Below are 24,612 nucleotides of genomic sequence, written 5' to 3'. Positions count from 1 at the left end.
GATCTATGTCCATTCAAAATAGAGCAACTGCAGGAGCAGAGCAATCATTATATATGGGGCACAGGGATGGGAGAGTGCAAACTGGGGAACTGCCCTTACAAGATCAATGGAAACTCTTTCAAGTTATCAACAGTCACAGATTGCAACTCTTTCGAGTACAATCACAGTTCTTGGTTTCCGGGAGTGGGACATGAACCCACAACCCTCTGATTCAAAGGCGAGGGTGCTATGAACTGAGCCACAGCTGACACCTGGAAGCTGCAGCAAGATCTACAAGTCCATCATAGGGACGGGGAGGGACGGGGGGAGCATGGTAAAGTCACTAGATGAATAACCTAGAGGCCCAGGCTAATGCTCTGGGGACATGGGTTCAAATCTCACCACAGCAGCTGATCAAATTTAAAGTCAATTAACTAATCTGGAATTGAAAGCTAGTCTCAGTAATGGTGAGCATGAAGCTATCATTGATTGTTGTAAAATCCCACCTGGTTCACTAATGTCCTTTAGGGAAGGAAATTTGCCATCCTTCCCCAGTCTGGCCTACATGTGACTCCAGACCCACAGCAATATGGTTGACTCTGACTGCCCTCACAAGCCACTCAGTTCAGGGGCAATTAGGGGTAGGCAACAAATGCTGGCCTTGCCAGTGAAGCCCACATTCCATGAAAGAGTAAAGGAAAAAAAAGATAGGTGGGAGGGAGGGAGGAGGGAAGATTAAACAAATAAAGTACATACTTGTACCTCAAGTAAATACTGCAAATCCACCTAGCAGGTAGATGGGACAAAAAGTATTATTTTAAATGGAGATAACTGGGATTGAGTTTTCAAGAAGGGAAGAATAAAGTTCAGTCGAATAAAACATGACTTTGTGAACAAACCTATATACACAGGAAAATAACTGAAATTCCTAATTAGGCTCAAATTGTCTGTAAACAGTCTAAGTCTGATTCAGCAGTTGAAACAAGTCTCTCTCTCTCTCTGTTTCATGGTATATGCCCTGGCTCTGTGGTAGTGGTCTAGTCTTAGCCACACTCCTTGAGCACATAATACAGGCTAACACATCAGCACAATTATTGAGAGAGTGCTGCACTCTTCGAAGAGCCATCTTTTGGATTAAACCTTAAACCAAGGCACAAAAGAGATTGTAGAAATTACCTACAAGTGGAGTGGAGTCATGGAGTCAAAGAAAAGCATATTCAAACTACAACTGTATGCTAGGCTGGATAGGAGTATCAAAAGGATAAGCTTTGACAGATCACTGACCTTACTTTGCCCTTGAATGTGTAAACAGTTGCTCTCACATCCTGGTCCCTTGTTGATACCAGGTCAACACTTTGTCCACAGAAGCTGAACAGCTCCGTTTTGTATTGTGATATGATTGTATGGCATGTGGTTTAGAAAATATTGATCAAGCCTTGATGGAGAGAAACCTCCATTATCCAAACCCCCCTTAAAAAACAGTTCCACCAGCAAGGTACAAACTCCTTACCCATGATGTTAACGTCATACTCAATCTGGTAGATGGCCTCTTGTCCACACTGTCGCAGGATATTCAGGGCCTCTCCATGACTGACATTGTGAAGTGGAATTCCATCCACACTCAATAGTCTGTCCCCAACTTTCAACGTTCCCTCCCTGCAAATACAAAGACAAAAATTGTTACGTTTTTGTCCTTTCTCTTCTGCCCACATGGCTTCTCTAACTGACTGGTGGGCTGATGCTAGGGCACAGGGCCTATAACTGCAACATTGGAGAAGGCACAGGGTCTATAACTGCAACATTGGAGAGGGCACAGGCTCTATAACTGCAACATGGGAGACGGCACAGGGTTTATAACTGCGACATTGGAGAGGGCACAGGGTTTATAACTGCAACACTGGAGAGGGCACAGGGTTTAAAACTGCAACATTGGAGAAGGCACAGGGTTTATAACTGCAACATTGGAGAGGGAACAGGGTTTAAAACTGCAACATTGGAGAAGGCACAGGGTCTATAATTGCAACATTGGAGAGGGCACAGGGTTTAAAACCACAACATTGGAGAGGGCACAGGGTTTAAAACTGCAACATTGGAGAGGGCACAGGTTTTATAACTGCAACATTGGAGAGGGTACAGGGTTTATAACTGTGACATTGGAGAGGGCACAGGGTTTATAACTGCAACACTGGAGAGGGCACAGGGTTTATAACTGCAACATTGGAGAGGGCACAGGGTTTAAAACCACAACATTGGAGAGGGCACAGGGTCGATAACTGCAACATCGTGGAGGGTACAGGGTCTATAACCGCAACATTGGAGAGGGCACAGGGTCTATAACTGCAACACTGGGGAGGGTACAGGGTCTATAACTGCAATATTGAGGAGGGTACAGAGTTTAAAACCGCAACACTGGGGAGGGCACAGGGTTTACAAATGCAACATTGCAGAGGGTACAGGGTTTATAACTGCAACACTGGGCAGTATCTAGAAAAGCTGGGGAGCTGTGACCCACTCGTTTTCTTCCTTAGTTTGAAATCTTGTGGTGGGCTCTCTACCCTGCCCGCAGCACTGGTGAGGCTGGGATTAGAGTTTTAGGGTGCATGTGGTGAGGGGAAAGGGGGTATCACAAGTGTGGCATGTCCTTTAGCTTCCCACCTTGTAACAATTTATGTGTAGCTCAAAATGATAGACTATAAAATAGCAGCAGAATGGAAGTTTGCAGTAATGACTGCAATGTGGGGCAAAGTACTTTGCTTCAGAAACTCAAGTTTCCAACTGTTATTGTTAACCGATATGGGAATACATAATGCAGCATTCATTACCTATCTGCAGGCCCACCATGCCTCACATGGGTCACCACCAACGCACGAGATTTGTTCCAGTCTTCATGGGCTCCACCTGCAACACAGCTTCCATTTGCTCAGAGTTTTTTTCTGCTTTAAAAACACAATATTCCCACATCTTGGGCGGGATTTTCCATCCCCGTCCGCCGCCGGGATCGTCCGGTTCCGCCAAAAGTCAATGGACTTTCGGCTGGGCTGCCAAATCTCCCGCGGCGGGTCCCAGCATGACAGGGCCGGAAAATCCTGGCCCTTGTGGCCTCTCCCTGACCCATGACACAGAACATGCTGACTGAGGAGGTACGTGGGCTAGTCATCTCCTCAGAAACCCCTGATGAAGTTGTTTTAGCAGCAGCTCGAGTGGGAGAGGTCTGGGAGATGCTCTCTTTCTGATATCCCTCCTCTTTCAGTGAGGAAGGAACTCTGCACAGCGCCTCCTGACAATGGCATGGCTGAAATCAGGAAAACGGCAACTGTGATTTTGCAGTCTACTACCCTGAGGCCCAGCACAATCCCTACAGCAGAGGGGTTAAGGCCCCTTCCCTAGACTCCCTCTATTTGCAAAGTGTTAGCTTTGCATCAGTGGTAGCGTATTCACGACTGAATGGGAAGGTTGTGGGTTTAAGCCTCGCTTCTTGAACAATGTCAGTTTGGCTCTGGAGATAATACTCTCGCCTCAGAATCAGAAGATAGCGGGGACAAATTCCTTACCATGAGAATTTAGTATGTAATCTAGGCTGACACCCCAAAGTAGTACTGACGTAGTGCTGCACAGTCAGAGGTGCCGTTTTTCAGATGAGATGTTAAACTGGGGCCTTATCTGCCCATTCAGTGAACAATAACAACAACTTATATTTATATAGCACCTTTAATGTAATAAAACATGCCAAGGAATGTTATAAAACAAAGTATGATGCTGAACCACATAAAGAGATATGAGGTCAGATGACCAAAAGCTTGGTCAAAGAGGTAGGTTTTAAGGAGTGTCTTAAAGGAGGAAGTTGAGGTAGAGAGGAGGAAAGGTGTAGGGAGGGGATTCCAAAGCTTGGGGCCCAGGCAACTGAAAGCACGGCCACAAATGGTGGAGCGATTAAAATTGAGGATACAGAAGAAGCCAGAGTTAGAGGAGTGCAGGCACCAGGAAGAGATTTCAAAACAAGGATGAGAATTTTAAAATCAAGGCTTTGCTTGACCAGGAGCCAATGTAGGTCAGCAAGCACAGGGGTGATAGGGGATCAGGACTGAGTACATGTTAAGACAAAGGCTGCAGAGTTTTGGATGATCTCAAGTTCGGGAAGGTTCAAATGTGGGAAACCAGCCAGGGATGCATTGGAATAGTCAAGTCTAGAGGTGACAAAGGCATGAACGTAAAATATCCCAATGGAATTATTTCAAGGAAAAGCAAGGGGTTTCTCCATGATGTTCTGCCTGATATTTATCCCACAACAAGTAACACTAAAATAAATTTTTCTCATTGCTATTTGTGGGACTTTGTTGTGTCACAATTTATCTGCTGTTTCCTCCATTGTGTGGCTACACTTCAAAAGTACTTCATTGGCTGTAAAGCACTTTAGAAAATTAATCCAATTTAGGAAGTCTTGAAGCTGTGAAAGGTGCTATATAAATGCAAACTCTTTCTGATTTACCTAACTATGTCATATCATGTTTCCAAAATATGTTTTCCCGAGGCACGTCCCTTTAATTACTGAGTAATGGAGGGTCTTTGCTAAAATGAACGGGACCCCTGCTGATCCACAAGGAACAGTAATTTATCCCATTGGGCGGGCCTGGCAGTGTGAATCAGATGATCACTGAAAGCAGGAGAAACTAAGGGAAAATAATAAAATGACTAACCCCTCATCACGAAGCCAAAGCTGTTCCCTTCTTTGTAGAGTGAGATCTCAATGGTCTTTGGAATAATTTTTGAGTTGCTATCTGGAACTGGAATGAAAATATTTAAATTTTTTGTTATACAAGAGGATAGGTTACAAGGAAACATGTGCTTACCCAGTCTGGTGCTGAATCGTACAGAGCATGGAGCTACTAGGTTTGATCCTTGGCCAATGCCGAGTTAGCTGATCACAGTTAGGGTAGCAGTGGAGATGTTACCTTGGGCCCTCATGTGGACTACAGAATACCTATAAAATCAGCCAGGGTTCCTTCTATTGATTGATGCCAGAAATGCACTTTTATGGACATCAGTTGAAGATAGGACCAGACTGAGTTGCGACATTGCTCTTGTTTGGCACTCAATGTCAAGGCTCACTTGAATGGCAACTTGAACGAGGTACCAGAGGATGACCAACACCCACAGAACTGTATCCAAGCTTGAGTCTGTGTCTTCAGGATACAATGGAAGGAGATATTTGTAATACATAGAGAATTACTTAGAAGTTACAACACAGAAAATGGCCCTTCTGCCCAATCTATCCAGTGTTTACCCTTTATGTGGGAAAATAGTGCTATTCATGTTTTTCCATCCTGCCCCCATATCCCTTCAATCCCTATTCTTTCTTCTACCTCTCCAATCTAATGTTGAAGCTTGATATAGTTTCTGCCTGAACCACTTACCCAGGAAACGAATTCCACAGCCTCACAACCTCCAGTATAACAAAGTTCCTTCTGCTCTCTGCTCTAAATCTCTTATATCTAATCTTTCATCTATGAATCTCTTATATCTAATCTTTCATCTATAGTTTCTCATTGTAGCCCAATACTAGAAATATCCACCCATCCTTTCAAAATTATAAGCACTTCAATCATATCACTATGGAATCTACACAGATCGTGTGGAAGAAGACCCAATGCATCAAGCTTTTCTTTGTATCTATACTTGCTCAGATGAGGCAGCATCTTAGTGAATTTGGAATACCAGACAGATACTGGTAAATCTCTCTAGCAACATCATGGGGGAAGTGATGGTGTAGTGGTATTGTCATGGGGGCTAGTAATCCAGAGTAATGCTTCGGGGACCCCAGGTTCAAATTCTGCCATGGCATAAAAAAAATCTGCAATTAAAAGTCTAATGATGATCATGAAACCATTCTCAATTTTTGTTAAAAACCCATCTGGTTCACTAATGCCCCTTTAGGGAAATCCGTTGTCTTTACCTGGTCTGGCCTGCATGTGACTCCAGACACACAGCAATGTGGTTCATTCTTACATACCCTCAGTCATATCAAACTGTCACAAATAAAGGAATGAAACTGGATTGACCCAGGCACTGGAAACGACAATGGCGTTCTCAGCCCTGCCGACCCTGCTAAGTCCTCCTTATTAACATCTGGGGGTTAGTGTCAAAAAAATCGGGAAAGCTGTCTCACAGACTAGTCAAGCAAAGTCATAGTCATCCTCATGGAATCATATCTTCACTCCCTCCATTACCGATGCACAGTAGCAGCAGTGTGTACCATCTACATGATGCACTGCAGGAATTCACCAAGCCTCCTTTGACAGCACCTTCCAAACCCACGACCACTACCATCTAGAAGGACAAGGCAGCAGATAGATGGAAACACCACCACCAAGAAGTTCCCCTCCAAGTCACTCACCATCCTGGCTTGGAAATATTATTGCTGTTCCTTCACTGTCGCTGGGTCAAAATCCTGGAACTCCCTTCTGAACAGCACTGTGGGTGTACCTACACCACATGGACTGCAGCGGTTCAAGAAGGCAGCTCACCATCCCCTTCTTAAGGGCAACTAGGGATGGACACTAAATGCTGGCCGAGCCAGCAAAGCCCACATCCCGTGAATTGATTTTTAAAAAAGTCTCTCTCTCTTAACTAAAATAATGAATAAGTAAGTGCCCTGAAGCCAATCCATACATCCTGTATTAAAGCAAAAAACTGCGGATGCTGGAAATCCAAAACAAAAACAAAAATACCTGGAAAAACTCAGCAGGTCTGGCAGCATCTGTGGAGAGGAATACAGTTAATGTTTCGAGTCCATATGACTCTTCAACAGAACTAAGGAAAAATAGAAAAGAGGTGAAATATAAGCTGGTTTAAGGGGGTGGGGTGGGTAGAGCTGGATAAAGGGCCAGTGATAGGTGAAGATAGCCAAAAGATGTCATAGACAAAAGGACAAAGAGGTGTTGAAGGTGGTGATATTAGCTAAGGAATGTGCTAATTAAGGGTAGAAAGCAGGACAAACAAGGTACAGATAGTCCTAGTGGGGGTGGGATGGGGTGAAGGAATCGAAATGGGCTAAAAGGTAAAGATAAAACAATGGATGGAAATACATTTAAAAATAATGGAAATAGGTGGGAAAAGAAAAATCTATATAAATTATTGGGAAAAAAAAGGGGGGATCGGAAAGGGGGTGGGGATGGAGGAGAGAGTTCATGATCTAAAATTGTTGAACTCAATATTCAGTCCGGAAGGCTGTAAAGTGCCTAGTCGGAAGATGAGGTGCTGTTCCTCCAGTTTGCGTTGAGCTTCACTGGAACAATGCAGCAAGCCAAGGACGGACATGTGGGCATGAGAGCAGGGTGGAGTGTTGAAATGGCAAGCGACAGGGAGGTCTGGGTAATGCTTGCAGACAGACCGAAGGTGTTCTGCAAAGCGGTCACCCAGTCTGCGTTTGGTCTCTCCAATGTAGAGGAAACCGCATTGGGAGCAGCGAATGCAGTAGACTAAGTTGAGGGAAGTGCAAGTGAAATGCTGCTTCACTTGAAAGGAGTGTTTGGGCCCTTGGACAGTGAGGAGAGGGGAAGTAAAGGGGCAGGTGTTGCACCTTCTGCGGTTGCATGGGAAGGTGCCGTGGGAGGGGGTTGAGGTGTAGGGGGTGATGGAGGAGTGGACCAGGGTGTCCCGGAGGGAACGATCCCTGCAGAATGCCGCCGGGGGGGGCAGTGAAGGGAAGATGTGTTTGGTGGTGGCATCCTGCTGGAGTTGACCCTACGTCCTGTACCTGCCTTAAATCAGGGCAGCAAGGGGACAGATCTATGTCTCATCAGAGATGGTGGCATAGTGGTAATGTCACTGGACTAGGAATCCAGAGGCCCAGGCTAATGCTCTGGGAACATGGGTTCAAATCCCATTATGGCAGTTGGTGCAATTAAAATTCAATTAATAAATCTGGGATATAAAACTAGTCTCAGTATCGGTGACCATGAAACTATCATTTATTGTTATAAAAACCCATCTGATTCCCTTCCTATAAGGAAGGAAATCTGCCCTCCTTACCTGGTCTGGCCTATATGTGACTCGAGATCCACAGCAATGTAGTTGATTCTTAACTGCTCTCTGAAATGGCCCAGCAAGCCATCCAGTTTAAGGGCAATTAGGGATGGGGAACAAATGCTGGTCTTGCCAGTGACGTCCACATCCCATGAAAAAATAAAGGAAAAATCCAGTGAAGGCGTGGGCCATGTGTGCTTAAAATGCTGCTCGGACAGGCAAAATCCATATTACCCAACTCCAACAGTGCAGTCACTTTTCGTTTAGAATAGACCACTTCCACATTTATTCAAGAAGTGATCCCATACAATTTCACAGCGTCCATTTCTCAGTGTGTGATCTGGGCTTTTCATTCAAAATGGGAGGTTTTTTTCATGTATTGTAGAAGCATTTCTATTCTGCCTTGACATTTTGCACAGTCAGTTTTTCAGTGCAAGATCTGGAATTGCACTTTTAGTGCCAGCCCATTTGGTCCCGGTGCCAGATTTTCATCAAGCCAACTAAATGTTACCTGCAGATGTTTGTCCAGGATTCTCAGACACAATAGGGCTCCAGCAGGTCCATTCTTCACAAGCCTCAAATAAATACCACTGGTCAATGATGGGATGAGCTGGCCTCACTAACTCAGGTTTACAAATTCCCTACCTCATAATTATAGAACCCACTTCAACCAACTTGCTCTTGAGATCGTCATTGCCCTGGAGCTCAGGCAGTTCCAGTTGGGTCCCATGTCATCCACAGTGAAAGCGTTCAAATACCTCCAGCTTCACAGTGCTGCTGGGGAAACCTTTGAAGCCACAACCCTGTCCTATCAAAGTGAAAGAGGCAGTCAACCTAGCACCTGAATGGAGAAGTGAAAGCTCAACACAAGCTTTTAAACCGTGGGAGCTCAGTTTTGGAAATTACATACGAACATACGAAATAGGAACAGAAGCAGGCCATTCAGCCCCTCCAGCCTGCTCCACCATTCAATAAGATCATGGCTGATTTGTTTGTGTTTCAAATTCCACATTCCCATCTACCCCAGATAACCTTTGATTTCCTTGCCTAACAAGAATCTATCTACTTAAAAATATTCAGTGACCCCGTTTCCACTGCCTTCTGAGACAGAGAGTTCCAAAGTCACACAACCCGCTGAGAGAAAAAATCTCTCCTCATCTCTGTCCTAAAAGGGCAACCCCTAATTTTAAAATGTGCCCCCTAGTTCTTGACTCACCCACAAGAGGAAACATCCTTTCCACATCCACCTTGTCAATACCATTCCGGATCTTATATACATCGGTCAAGTCACCCCTCATTCTTCTAAACTCCAGTGGAAATAAGCCCAGCCTGTCTAACCTTTCCTCATAAGACAACCCGCTCATTTCACATATCGTTCTAGTAAACCTCCTCTGAACCACCCCCAACACATTTACATCCTTCCTTAAATAAGGAGACCAAAACTGCAGATGGTATTTGAGGTCTGGTTTCACGAATGCCCTTATAACTGAAGTATAACATCCTTACTTTTGCTGCAAACAGAGACATGTCAAAGCTTTTCATCTTGCACTCAGCAGGACACTTCACAAGAATACCAATATAAGGGGAAAACAACAACTTACACTGTGTGAGAAGAGAATGCTAGAGGCGTTGCCATGGAGAATGCACCAATTGATGGTGACTGACAGTTAACTGCCCAGCATTTATTGAAATTTAAACCAGGAAGCTTGACTCTGATTGGTCAAGGCATTGCCCTTAGGAATGAGCCAACAAATGGCTGTCACTTATTTTGTTTAGCTGAAACAGGCACAATGTGTGTACATGTTATTTCTGTCTGCAAAAAACAGGGCCCCTGTGTATTAGTACATGTAGCTTCCAGTACAAGCAAATGCACCACACAGTGAGCCTGACTGATAATCTTAAATTGGTTGTCAGGGTAATTCTTAGCACACTAAGGGTTATTTAACAAATGTTGTCCAATCGTAGAATCAGATCCAATTTTGGACACTGTGTTTTGAGTTTTGCAAGCACAGGCTGGCTGGTTACAATCTGTACCCTGCCCGTTGCGAACAGCGGCTGGGACATGCTGTTTGATATGATCTGCCACTCTTTGGGACGTACAGCCTACACACCGAGCATCACACTGGCACTGAAATTCATATACCACATTATTCATTTGTGTGATAGGCAGAACGTCTTTTTGGCTTGACGGCAGCCTCCTGTTAGTGGCGAATAACACTCGTGTTCTAACTGCATAGCAGCAGCATGAATTAGCTAGCTTCACCTGTTGCTCAAATTTTTGAGATACCTTGTCCTTCTAGGGTAATCTGAGATAGACTGGGCACTTTTCAGGGTTGAAAGTGACGGCCTTAGGCCCGTTCATGAGTTTGTGTGATATACAGTGCAAAATGATCTGATCAGGGTAGCCATTATCCTGCAGGATGCCTTTGATGTGCCCTATTTCAGCATCAAGCTTGCACGGTGAGCAAATGGCTCAGGCCCTATTTACAAGGTTGCCGATAAGAACAATCTTATAGCGTGTGGAACTGTAAGAATCACAACAGGTATATTAACCAGTGAAGGTTTATTCTTGCAAAGTGTTCTGATGAGTGCATTCCATTAGCCTTCTTGATTACATGCTGTACCTGCATACATTTTGTGACTCATGCACTAGAACACCTAGATCCCTCTGCACCTTTCATGGGATGTGAAAATTGTATGCAAGGCTAAAATGTTCTGTCAGGACATGGGCCGGAATTTTCCGCCCCTGTTAACATTGGGCATCATGGCGGGCGTGAGCGGACAATATGGCAAAATCCAAGCGTGCCCACTAGCGAGCCGGTGTGTTCCCCAAGAGTGCATAATTAATGAGGCAGGGCAGGCTGGGTATGGGACGATACAGCACAAAAAGCTGCCATTGTCGCTGGTGGGTAAAACATCCTTTTTCCCGTCCGCTACCACACTTAGTGCAAATCTGGGGTGATTCTACCCATGGTCTTAGTTAGACCCCTACTAAATCTTCTTGTTCAGAAAGCTCAGCTAATCTCTGAAGTCTCAGCAGCCACTGTCAGGGACATTTGCACTCTGTGACAAGGTGGATTTCATAATTTAGCTCAAAGAATCGCTTTGGAGCCAGTGGACATTATCCTAGGACAACAGGTTCTTACCTTTGGGAGTATAACTCCTCCAGCATTGTGTTGGGTGTTTAGCAAAGTCCCACTGATTACCACCTATCACCGTCCCTCAACTGATGAATCAGTGCTCCTCCATGTTGAACCCCACTTGGAAGAAGCACTCAGGGCTCCAAAGACACAGAATGTATTCTCGGTGGGGCACTTCAATGTCCATCACCTAGAGTGGCTCGGTAGCACCACTACTGACCGAGCTGACTGAGTTCTGAAGGACATATCTGCCAGACTGGGCCTGTGGCAGGTGTTGAGAGAACCATCACAGACTGGGTCTGCAGCTGGTGGTGAGGGAACCAACAATAGGGAAAAACATCCTTGACCTCATCCTCACCAACCTGCCTGCCACAGATGCATCTGTCCATGATAGTATTGGTAGGAGTGACCACCGCACAGTCCTTGTGGAGACGAAGTCCCACCTTCACATTGAGGAAACCCTCCATCATGTTGTGTGGCACTACCGCCGTGCTAAATGGGATTGATTTCAAACAGATCTAGCAACTCAAGACAGGGCATCCATGAGATGCAGTGGGCCATCAGCAGCAGCAGAATTGTACTCAAACACAATCTGTAACCTCATGGTCCGGCATATCCCCCACTCTACCATTACCACCAAGGCAGGGGATCAACCCTGGTTCAATGAAGAGTGCAGGAGGGCATGCCAGGAGCAGCACCAGGCATACCTTAAAATGAGGTGTCAACCTGGTGAAGCTACAACACAGGACTACTTGCGTACCAAGCAGCAAGTGATAGACAGAGTTAAGTAATCCCACAACCAACGGATCGGATCTAAGCTCTGCAGTCTTGCCACATCCAGTCGTGAATGGTGGTGGAAAATTAAACAACTCACTGGAGGAGGAGGCTCCACAAACATCCTCATTCTAAATGATGGGTGAGAGGGGTTGCCAGCACGTCAGTGCAAAAACAAAGCTGAAGTGCCTTGCAATGATCTTCAGCCAAAATTGCTGAGTGGATGATCCATCTTGACCTTGTCTTGCGGTACATCTGCCTACTCTCAATCATCAGTCAAGTTATGGAAGGTGTCGCTTACAGCGCTATCAAGCAGCACTTACTCACCAATAACCTGCTCACAGGTGCTTAGTTTGGGTTCCGCCAGAGACACTTGCCTTGGTCTAAATATGAACAAAAGAGCTGAATTCCAGAGGTGAGATAAGAGTGACTGCCCTTGGCATCAAGGCAGCATTTGACCAGGTATGGCCTCGAGGAACCCCGGCAAAATTGAAGCCAATCGGAATCAGAGGGAAAATTCTCCACTGGTTGGAGTCATACCTAGCGCAAAGGAAGATGGTTCTGGTTGTTGGAGGTCAATCATCTCAGCCCTGGGACATTGCTACAGGAGTGCCTCAAGATGCTGCTTTATCAATGACCTTCCTCCCATCATAAGGTCAGAAGTTCACTGCAACTCCTCAAATGTTGGTCCAGTCTGGGTCTGCATGCAGCAAGGACTGGACAGAACTTGGGTTTGGGCCGCTAAGTGGCAAGTAACATTCACACTATTCAAGTACCAGGCAATGGCCATCTCCAATGAGGGAGAGTCTAACCGCCAATCCTTGATATTTAACAGCATTAATGTCATCGAAACCCCACCATCAACTCCTGGAGGTCACCATTGACCAGAAACTTAGCTGAACTAGTTACATAAATACAGTGCCTCCAAGAGCAGGTCAGAGTCTGGGAATTCTACAGTGAGTGACTTACCTCCAGACTCCCCAAATCCTGTCCACCATCTACAAGGCACAAGTCAGGGGTGTGCTGGCCTTGTCAATGATGCCCACATCCCTTGAATGAATAAAAAAGAGATTTGGAAACAGGTGGGGATTGAAGACTTCTGCACAAATGAAGTTGACGGTTTGCAGTACTGTTTCCATGGCTGACTTAGATGAGTGACTCCAGCTACCAGAATTCCTTGGTGCAGAACGCAGAGGCTGCCAAGCTAGACCTGGACTCCTGTAACACAAAGGACAATGGTGAATTCAATGTTATCACCAACGGTGGACAACAACAGCACAGAAAACAGCAAAAGGAGTGCATACCTTCATTTACCATCTCCTTCTCATCGGGTGCCTCTTCCTGGACCACTTCCTCGGCCAGCAAGCTTGGCTCAACCCACCTTCAGGTGTGCCACTGTCTCATGCAAGAAATCACATTCTGTAAACAATCCCATGACTGCTTGTCACTATGGAAATTCTTTCATAATTTAGGGTGCTTTATTACCTTTTGTGGTTCCCTGTAAGCTTTTCCACATCAGTGAGTTCTTCCGCTACACTGAAGGAGTAATCGACTCCACCCACAGATATGAGCAGCAGGTCAGTGCTTGCAGTGTTGATGCTTTCTTCCAGAGGCAGGTTGGACCACATTAAACACTGGGCCTCTCCAACTGGTTTGCTCTGCAACACTCTTGGACAAATGTTCCACTCTTCGCTGCATTGTGTTCAATGGTTAACTAAGGTGGGTGAAGGGCTCTACTTTGCTGGGCAGTTTTAGCAATACTTTCACTTCATAAAAGAGCCTTCTATCTCCACCAATGAGGAAGAAAACCATTTTCCAGCATTCAGAGAGCAACTTTTCCCAATGCTCCCAACCTGGAAAGATCAAAAAGCTGAAACCAACAGCAGAAGAAATACACTTTAAGCTCCAAATCATGAAAACAGAAAATAATTTGGTGGCTCTGAGGATCCAACATCCAGATAATTGCGGATCATGTGTAGGATATCACTCATGGGTCATGACTTAAACCTTGTGATTGAAGTCATGTGTGATGAAGAAGGGGAGAGCTGTTAATACTCCTCAGTAAGAAATCACAGTTCAATCAAACAATTGTTTCTTTTGGAACTTACTCTACTTTTTCATAAACTGATGGTGATGAGTGTACATGCTTTATTCTCACTCAGCTGGTCACTGTTAGGAGTTTGCATTAGATGAAACACTAGCCACCAAAATGCTGCGCAGTCTCCTTAATAAATGCGAGCAGACATTTTAATTGGCCAGCACTGCTTGGTGAGCCTCCGGTTGGCCATTCCTAGTGCTTGCAGCAACTACTTTATCAAGAAGGGATCTTGAGTTAAATGTGGGGAAAAACCAACATTGCACCTTGGCCTTCTAGAAGAATCTTTTGCTTCTAAAGTATCCAGGGAAAATGGATTCCATAATATATCTGCCTTTCCGTCTCTCATTCTCTGATTCTCTCTCTGTCTCTCTCTCCGGTTCTCTTTCTGTCTGTCTATCTATCGCTCTCTCTGATTCTCTCTCTGTCCGTCTCTCTCTCTCCATGATTCTCTCTAGCCATGTCCGGCTGTCTCTCTCTCCCCCTCTGATTCACTCCCTGTTCTCTCTATCTCTCCCTCTCTCTCCCTCTCCAGGGGTAATTTTGATTTAGTAACAGTAAAGAGGAATTGGAACATGATTCAACCTTTTTGCCCACTGCGTTGTCAAGCTCTCTGAAGCTAGCCAGAGCATGGATAACATACAGAGTAAATCTCACTCCACAAGGCCCATCAAACATTCCCAGGGCAACGCGGGTAGAGTAAAGCTCCCTCTACACTGTCCCCATCAAACACTCCCAGGGCAGGTACAGCACAGGGTTAGATACAGAGTAAAGCTCCCTCTACGCTGTCCCTATCAAACACGCCCAGAGCAGATACAGCACGGGGTTAGATATAGAGTAAAACTCCCTCTTCACTGTCCCATCAAACACTCCCAAGGCAGGTACAGCACAGGGTTAGATACAGAGTAAAGCTCCCTCTACGCTGTCCCTATCAAACACGCCCAGAGCAGATACAGCACGGGGTTAGATACAGAGTAAAACTCCCTCTGCGCTGTCCCTATCAAACACTCCCAGAGCAGATACAGCACGGGGTTAGATACAGAGTAAAGCTCCCTCTACACTGTCCCGATCAAACATTCCCAGGGCAGGTACAGCACAGGGTTAGATACAGAGTAAAGCTCCCTCTTCACTGTCCCATCAAACACTCCCAAGGCAGGTACAGCACAGGGTTAGATACAGAGTAAAGCTCCCTCTACGCTGTCCCCGTCAAAGACTCCCAGAGCAGGTACAGCACGGGGTTAAATACAGGGTAAAGCTCCCTCTACACTGTCCCATCAAACACTCCCAGGACAGGTACAGCATGGGGTTAGATACAGAGTAAAACTCCCTCTACACTGTCCCCATCAAACACTCCCAGGTTAGATACAAAATGAGTTAGAAACATTGAAATAACATCAACAGGAAGTTCTTCATGGCACAGTAAGGTAGACATCAGTGCTTTTTTCCCATATATGGATTGGATAGAATGCTGACTGTAATGTGTTTGGTCATTATCAACCTGATTATTAGTGGACAAGGGCCAACAGTAAAAAAAGTGTCAACTCCACATCAATTGATGGTGACTTTTGAGACAGCATTCACAGAGAAAGGCTGATGTGAGAAATGGAAAACACACTGCTGGAGTGTGGCTAGTACTCAGGAACACTGGGATTAAGTGGGGATCTGTCTGGTGATTTTGAATAGTGGTCTTTTTGTAAGGTTGAGACTGAGACATAATATTGGGAAAAATGGAGAAAACATTATTGTGTATCTAACCATGCTATACCTGACTGGAGGGTTGCCAAGGTTGACACTAATCCCTGCAAAAGGGTGTGTTTCATTCCCCCCCGCCATCCAAAAAAAATCCCTCACTTCAATCAACATAAAAAATAGTAAAGGCATGATCATACGTCTATAGTTTGTAGCCCTGATCCAGATCATTCTGGCCAGTCTTTACTTAAAGAACAGTTACTCAGAAGGTTTATGAGTTTCTTACCAACAGGGGGAAGCTCGTACTCCACTTCAAGGACCACCCGTTCTCCCACGTTCTTCAGGAGGCTGATTATCTCATTGTGCCGAAGTTTGGTCAGGTTGATCCCGTTAACGGACTTGATATAATCTCCAATATTCAATTGGTCGCTCCTACAAGGAGGAAGTGGAGCAATGAAAGAAAGATAATCCAGACTGGTCAAAAAAACTGAAAGGTGCATCTTCTGCTCAGGATTGTTCCTTTTGGGGGACTGATGAAACTCCGTCTTTTTAAATCCTTTTGCACAATTTCTTCCGCCTGGCATCACTCTAGGACCAGCTCTGTCTTCTGCCAATGCCACTGGGAAACCAGCCTGAGGGGGCCTGTGTTCTATGTGGAGAAAGTAGCCAAAAGCTCCACCTGGTGTCCCTTTTTATCAAGTATCAGCCCAGTAAGGCAAGGATTGTGACCACAAAACTTTATTCTATCTCCCTGTGAGAGGGTCACTCCCAGAGGCACCCCTAACCTAACCCAAACCATAAATGATGGAAATCAGGGGTCTCCTCCCTACAATCCCACAATTTTGGTGGGGCCATTGCAGCCCTGAGGCCAAGGTACACCATCGCACAGATCTCTGATGGCCCTGCATTCAATAATAAAGACCAACCCCATAAGCTAGCCATAATGTGAACAGGACTGCATGTTTATAATAAAGGCAAAATAGTGTGGGTGCTGGAAATCTGAAATATAAATAGAAAATGCTGGAGACACTCAGCAAGGCAGGCAGAATCTGTGCAGCGAGAAGCAGATTTAATGATCCAGGTCAATGACACTTTGTCAGAACTAGGTATGACCCCAGAAACATTGGAGGAGTGGGAATTTTCCCATGCCCTTGGAGGTGAGTTTGGGGGTGGATGGGGGATGTTGGCCTGGAAAATCATGAAAAAAGGCAGCGAGACGGTTCTCTGCCTTATCCTTACCTCCTCCTGCTTTACCCAGGGGCAATTTGTGTGCAAACATCAGCGACCCATCCAGCAGCCAATGAATTAATGACCACCCATTTTCTCTGGCCAATGGGATTTTACCAGTGTCTGTAACTCAATCGTCAACTCACAGGAGGTGACTGTGCAGCAGGAGGTCAGAACGGCATGGAAATGACAGGTGATCTGAAGGTTAAAACAGTGAAACGGCAAGCCTGAGTCCATCCATAGACAGAGACTTTCCATTGCATGATTATCTCATTGAGACTACTGTCATGGATAGTGCTCAAGGGATGCAGAAATGGCTGCCGCTTCCTTTAGCCTCATGTATCCATTTATTCCCCCCTCCTATCCCTCCCTCTCCCTCCCCTTGCCCCTCCCTCCCCTTGCCCATCCCCCTCCTCCCCCTCCCTCTCCCTCTCCCCCTCCCTCTTTTCTTGTGCCATTCACCTCAGAACACTCTCACCACAGCCACAGTAAAGGCTGCTGGCCTCCTGTTAAATCGCGCTCCTCTACGGCTTGCTGAACCTAATTGGGCGGCAATACCACATGTGGGTTCTTAATTGGATGGCTTCTGATCTGGAATATTGAACTGCAAGTTGCGTCACTCTCGTTTCCAGGTTACAGACCTGGAGATAAAGCCGCCTCCTGCCCTTCTAGTCTGTGCCAAAATATTATTCCGCTAGTCCCATTGACCTGCACCTAGTCCATAACCCTCCAGACCTCTCCCATCCATGTATCTATTTAATTTATTCTTAAAACTTAAGAGTGAGCCCGCATTTACCACGTCAAATGGTAGCTCGTTCTACACTCTCACCACTCTCTGAATGAAGAAGTTCCCCCTAATGTTCCCCCTAAACCTTTCCCCTTTCACCCTAAAGCCATGTCCTCTCGTGTTTATTTCTCCTAATCTAAGTGGAAAGAGCCTACTCGCATTTACTCTGTCTATACCCCTCATAATTTTGTAAACTTCTATCGTATCTCCCCTCATTCTTCTACGCTCCAAGGAATAAAGTCCTAACCTGTTTAATCTTTCCCTGTAACTCAACTCCTTAAGACCCGGCAACATCCTCGTAAATCTTCTCTGCACTTTCTCAATCTTACTGATATCCTTCCTGTAGTTAGGCGACCAGAACTGCACACAATACTCCAAAGTTGGCCTCACCAATGTCTTATACAACCTCACCATAACATCTGAACTCCTATACTCAATACTTTGATTTATGAAGGCCAGTATGCCAAAAGCTTTCTTTACAACCTTGTCTACCTGTGACGCCACTTTCAGGGAATTATGTATCTGAACTCCCAGATCCCTTTGTTCCTCCGCACTCCTCAGTGCCCTACCATTTACTGTGTATGTCCTACCTTGGTTTGACCTTCCAAAATGTAACACCTCACACTTTTCCGCATTAAATTCCATCTGCCATTTTCTGGCCCATTTTTCCAGTTGGTCCAGATCTCTCTGCAAGCTTTGAAAGCCTTCCTCGCTGTCCACAACGCCTCCAATCTTAGTGTCATCAGCAAACTTGCTGATCCAATTCACCACATTATCATCCAAATCATTGATATAGACAACAAACAACAATGGTCCCAGCACAGATCCCTGAGGCACACCACTAGTCACAGACCTCCAGTCTGAGAAGCAATCATCCACTACCACTCTCTGTCTTCTCCCACAGAGCCAATTTCGAATCCAGTTTACAACCTCTCCATGGATACCAAGTGTCTGAACCTTCTGAACTAACCTCCCATGTGGGACCTTGTCAAAGGCCTTACTAAAGTCCATGTAAACAACATCCACAGCCTTTCCTTCATCTACTTTCTTGGTAACCTCCTCGAAAAACTCTACAAGGTTCGTTAAACACGACCTATCACGCACAAAGCCATGCTGACTATCCTTAATCAGCCCTTGGCTGTCCAAATAATTATATATCCAATCTCTCAAAACACCTTCCAATAATTTACCTACTACTGACGTCAGGCTCACTGGCCTGTAATTACCTGGTTTACTTTTGGAGCCTTTTTTAAACGGAACAACATGAGCTACCCTCCAATCCTCCGGCACCTCACCCCAGTATGAAACTGGAACCAAGGACCTTGCCATGACTTTACCATGGTTACTCACTGTGAAACCTTCTATGTAATGGCCTCCCTCAGACGTAAGACTATCAAATTAATGCAAGTCTTCCTTTCTTTCAATAAACTCAACTCCTGGCTGTCAAATTGTTTATCAAAATGGATGGCAGTGAATAATTTCCCTCTCTACTCTCTCATTGATGTGGCTCAAGCCATAATGAGATTGCCAGGGAAATGAAAGCAGAAAACAATTCCTCACATATACAGACACCACTCACAGTAAGAGTCAAAGACAAGCAACTGATCTTCCAGCGTATCTGTCTGAATTAAATGACCTATTCAATCACATTGAATTGAGTAGTACCTAAGTAGAGATATGAGGAAGGCTGTGTTTGCTACCAACGCTGTGCATGCACAGTTGTATGTTGATGGTAGATCCAGGTTAGTGGCCGCCAACTTTATAGGGGGCAATGTGCAGCAGGGTGCATGTGTGACTGCCATTTATATAGGGGGCAATGTGCAGCAGGGTGCATGTGTGGCTGCCATCTACATAGGGGGCAATATGCAGCAGGGTGCATGTGTGGCCGCCATCTTTATAGGGGGCAATATGCAGCAGGGTGCATGTGTGGCCACCATCTTTATAGGAGGCAATGTGCAGCAGCGTGCATGTTCAGGTGCCATCTTTACAAGGGGCAATGTGCAGCAGGGTGCATGCATGGCTGCCATCTTTATAGGGGGCAATGTGCAGCAGAGTGCATGTGTGGCTGCCATCTTTATAGGGAGTAATGTGCAGCAGGGTGCATGTGTGGCTGCCATCTTTATAGGGGGTAATGTGCATCAGGGTGCATGTGTGGCTGCCATCTTTATAGGGGGCAATGTGCGGCTGACATCTTTATAGGGGGCAATGTGCAGCAGGGTGCATGCGTGGTCATCACTATCCCAGCAGCAGGCAGAGGGAATGTTGTGAATTTCTATCCTGTACTGACAGTGATAGATTTTGGAAACTCCTTTTACAGGAGGTTAGAAGGGAAGGATTTGCAGACGGGGAAGTAAAATCTTATCCGTGTGGGATATTTTACTGCAGTCATGTCGATCATTGTTTCTAAATTCTGTCTCACAATCCCAGTAATGTAAGTGGATTGTAGGTTGCTGTGAGTGTTAGACTATGTTGCCTGTCCTCATTCTTCCCCCTGCTGTCACTCTGAGTTCCAGGCTGCAGGCTCCAGCAGTGATGTCATTGGATTTCTGCACATGCACAGCTGGGTATCGGCAGCCATCTTGTGTGGCCATATTGTGTTGGCAGGAGACATGGTGTATGAGGAAATTCTTCATAGGAAAGGGCAGCACTAATGGCAATAACATGCTAACAAGTTCTTGTTTCATTGCAGCAAACAATATTGAATTACAGAGAATGTACGGCAAAGAATGCTCCACACAAGCCTCCTCCTCCTACTTCATCTACATCGTTTCCAGCAAACACTCCCAGAGCAGGTACAGCACGGGGTTAGATACAGAGTAAATTTCTCTCTACACTGTACTCATCAAACACTCCCAGGGCAGGTACAGCACGGGGTTAGATACAGAGTAAAGTTCTCTCTACACTGTACCCATCAAACACTCCCAGGGCAGGTACAGCACGGGGTTAGATACAGAGTAAAACTCCCTCTACACTGTACCCATCAAACGCTCCCAGGGCAGGTACAGCACGGGGTTAGATACAGAGTAAAACTCCCTCTACACTGTACCCATCAAACACTCCCAGAGCAGGTACAGCACGGGGTTAGATACAGAGTAAAGCTCCCTCTACACTGTCCCATCAAACACTCCCAGAGCAGGTACAGCACGGGGTTAGATACAGAGTAAAGTTCTCTCTATGCTACCCCAATCAAACACTCCCAGAGCAGGTACAGCATGGGGTTAGATACAGAGTAAAACTCTCCCAATCTATCAGCGTATTCTTCTATTCCTTTCTCCCTCATGTGTTTATCTAATTTCCCTTTAAACACTCTGATGTTACTTGTATTGAGTTACATGCTCCAACTCTGCCTGAAATTTTGGGGGTGGGGTGAGGTGACAGGGCGGGGCAAACCACCTTCGGTGGGGCCACATTTGGCGGCAGTGGTCAGCTAATGGCTGCTGCCGTGTTTAAAATCACTATTAAGGATGGCCATCAGCTTCCAAGAGCTACTGGCCGATCAATTGAGGGTGTGGGGGTGTATGTGCGGGCGTGGGGGTGGGAGTGTGGGCTGAAGGTGTAGTGGGGGGGTGTGGGGGTATGGTTGGGAGTGTGGGGTGGGGATGTGGGTGGGGGTGTGGGGTTGGGGGGTGCTTCCCTTTCTGGCTGCTCCATGACCTTTGGATGCAGTAATGGCTGCCTCCTTTGCCCCGATGCTGCAGTTGCAGGGTTTACCTCTCCAATCACCAGGGCCTGCCTGCCTGGGTCCCAGCAAAGAAATAAGTGTTGCTGCTTCTTGCGAAATTTGGAGACTCAGTAGCCACCACCTCTATCACTGGTGCTACCAGAGCTGCCAGGCCCTCTGACTGGGCCCTCATGCTGAATTGTCCGCCTCTGGTACAATAACCTCCACAGTCACGACTGCTGACGGCGCGGCCTCGGGACATGCATCTGGTCCTGACATCTGGACCCGCGGTGGGCCGGTAAATTTCCGGCTCTTGCCTCGGTCCCTGTACTGACATGCGTCAGACTGACTGGGTCCCTTCTTCAGGAGCCTGAGGGTGGTCAAATAGGTCAAACACTGGAACAAAAAATTGATTTACAGACAGGAGATACCAGACTAAATGAGGAGTTAGAAGATGCGAGAGGGTGGGGTGGGGGGTGGGAACCTTGAGGAAGTTAATTTGGCCACAACCTCTCCTGAAGCAGACCACTCCCCGTGTTTAGCCAAAATCAAACAGCTCCGGTCAGCAGCAAGCGGTCATGACTGTTGTCTCCAAAATCAGGACAGGGTGATTCCGAGCTTTGTCGGAACAATGAATCCGAAAGCACTTCCCTCTCTGCTCCTCTTCTCCGGTGTGATAAGGAAACGCCAGCTTGTGTGGGGTTGCCGAAGCCAGGGCAAGAACCGAGGTGGAGGGGATTGGTGAAGAACCGCCCACCGTGGCCAGAGAAGAGTTTAAGGTTTTAACCTCAAATATATCAAAAGAAGAGAGGAAGAAACAAATAATACAATGTAGCCGTGGGCGCAGATGTCTCATTGCTTTTGATGCTGCATTCACAAACCCTCACTTCAAGAGACCAGCTTTCCAAAATAATATTACCAGATCTTGGTGAAAAGGGTTATGAATCTCTGGAATTCTCTACCTCAGGGAGCTGGGGATGCTCTGCCGTTGAGTATATTCAAGACAGAGATGGGTAGGGCTTTGGGTACTAAGAGAATTAAGGGATAAGGGAATAGTATAGGCAAGTGGGTTGAGTTAGAAGATCAGCCAATTCAGGAGCAGGCAGGAGGGGCTGAATGGACTCCTCCAGATCCTATTTCTTCTGTTCTGATAGAGACTCGACATTGAGCAAAAGGGAATTAAACAGCAGAATCATAAAGTAAGGAACCACATTTCTAAAGCCCCTTTCATGGACTCAGGATGTCTCAAAGCCCTCTACATACTGAGAAATACTTTCTTTTTTCTGATGTGTGGTAACTGTTGTGAGGTAGGAAACACGGCAGCCAATTTGTGCACAGCAAGATCCCACAAAGAGCAATGAGATCATCTGAGATGACTTGCTCTTAGTAGCTTTGTTGAAGGGTAAATATTGGTTGGGAAACTAAGGAGAACTCCCCTGCTCTTCTTTGGAGTACTTCATGGAATTATTTATATCCATCTGGGAAGGCAGGCAGGGTCTCGGTTTGGCAGCTCATCTGAAAGATGGATTACCTGATGACTTTGAGGCATAGTTAACTCTGCTCTTGAAATGTGACTTAAATGCTTTCGTGTTAACCAGCTAGAAATGTTTCTCATTTCACAGACACAGTGGAATCCTTCACAAGGTGTTCTTCATTTTAGTCACCTGAAATATAGTTAATCGTTATGTTCAATATGGCACAGGGCATCTGCGCTGGGACTACATGGTTACACAGGATGCTGCACTGTCAATGCATGGAAGGCGAACCTGCACAGAATTGCTCACGTTCATCACAACAGCAGGATCCTAGCTCATCCTCTCCGCCAGAGATAACTCTGTGGGTCCTCAGGCCTGGGAGAAGATCTCCAGCCTTCCCTGTTACATTTGGAAATCTCTCTGGGTCTGCAGGCCAGAGTGAAGATCTCCAGCCTTCCCTTTGGGGTTTGGCTAACTCTGGACAGACAACTAAGAAATGAATGAATGTGTCGCAGCCGTTTTGCTCAACAAAATGAAGTGAACCTGCCTGATGACGTACTGACAGAATATCGACAGAGACCATTCTTCAGTCGATGTATCTGAGAAATGTTCTCACACACTCTTTAAAGGGAGAATCTGATGATCATCAAAGCACGTCCAAAAGATCGATACATTAACACACACAAGTCTTGCATTCATAAAGATCCCTTCACCACCTCAGGACCGGCTTCACAGCCAACAAGCTTCTGTCACAGAGGCAAAAGTGATGACAAATTTGCACACTTCAGGTTTCTCACGAACCAGGAAAGCAGATAAATTACCAGGTTGTCTGTTTAAGGTATTGGTTAGGGGGTAAAATTGGCCAGGATACCAAGGAGAACTTCTCTGCTCTTCATTGTGTTAAACAGTGAACAGGAATTACTGAGGGAGGAGAAGGGGAGCTCCATTTACAAGCATCGTTGAAAATTCAGGGTGGGATCTCATTCAAATGGGTCAGTGAGTAAATTGACTGGCTTGTCTGGTATTGAACCATTTGGATCATAGGTCATGATCTGTGCTGAATTGATTGAGCTTATGAGGGACAGCAGTGGGAGGAGGACATTATTAGCTTTAGGCTCGATAGAACAGAAATGGGGGGAGTAATCATCTTGATTGTGACTGTTACTTATTGCCCCTTGTGAGTATGTGTGGGGGATCCAGGAGCATGTTCAGACCATCCAGCCCCTTGAGCCTGTTCCAGCATTCAGTTAGATCATGGCTGATCTGCACCTCAAATCCATTCCAAACCCATGACCTCTACCACCTTGAAGGAGATGCATGGGAACACCACCACCTGGAAGTTCTTCTCCAAGTCACTCACCATCCTGACTTAGAAATATATCGCAATTCCTTCGCTGTCGCTGGGTCAATATCCTGGAACTCCCTCCCTAATAGCACTCTGGGTGTACCTACACCACATGGACTGCAGCGGTTCAAGAAGGTGGCTTCTTGGGCAATTAGAAATGGGTAATAAATGCTGGCCCAGCCAGTGACACTCACATTCTGTGAAATAATTTTTAAAAACGGTCATTAGTATAGGTCACCGTTAGAATCTGAACTCTCAACTTTAGGAGTAATGGTGGAGAAAAATGGAGGGACAATCTAAATCAGGATTTGGCTTAGCTCCATCCGATTGTGGCAGTAAGGACTTAAAAAAACAAGCAAGTATTTAATTAAATTCAATCTGTTTTTTCTTAAATGATAAATTGATTAACTCTCAAGAA

General features: G+C 45.8%; 1 protein-coding gene across 1 annotated transcript in view; it reads right to left on the bottom strand.

Moving 5' to 3' along the window:
* grip2b (glutamate receptor interacting protein 2b) overlaps positions 1–24,612 on the bottom strand; it is a 185,655-nt gene that overhangs the window by 91,303 nt on the left and 69,740 nt on the right. The window contains exons 4-7 of the mRNA XM_078542930.1: positions 15,986–16,131; positions 4,674–4,760; positions 2,802–2,877; positions 1,490–1,635 (exon numbers count right to left, since the gene is read on the bottom strand). Coding sequence (XP_078399056.1) covers positions 1,490–1,635; positions 2,802–2,877; positions 4,674–4,760; positions 15,986–16,131 — 455 coding nt within the window. The remainder of the gene's footprint in view (positions 1–1,489; positions 1,636–2,801; positions 2,878–4,673; positions 4,761–15,985; positions 16,132–24,612) is intronic.

Source organism: Cetorhinus maximus, chromosome 6, assembly GCF_964194155.1.
Source record: "Cetorhinus maximus chromosome 6, sCetMax3.hap1.1, whole genome shotgun sequence".
NCBI lineage: Eukaryota > Metazoa > Chordata > Chondrichthyes > Lamniformes > Cetorhinidae > Cetorhinus > Cetorhinus maximus.
This window is presented reverse-complemented; position numbering and strand designations above follow the sequence as displayed.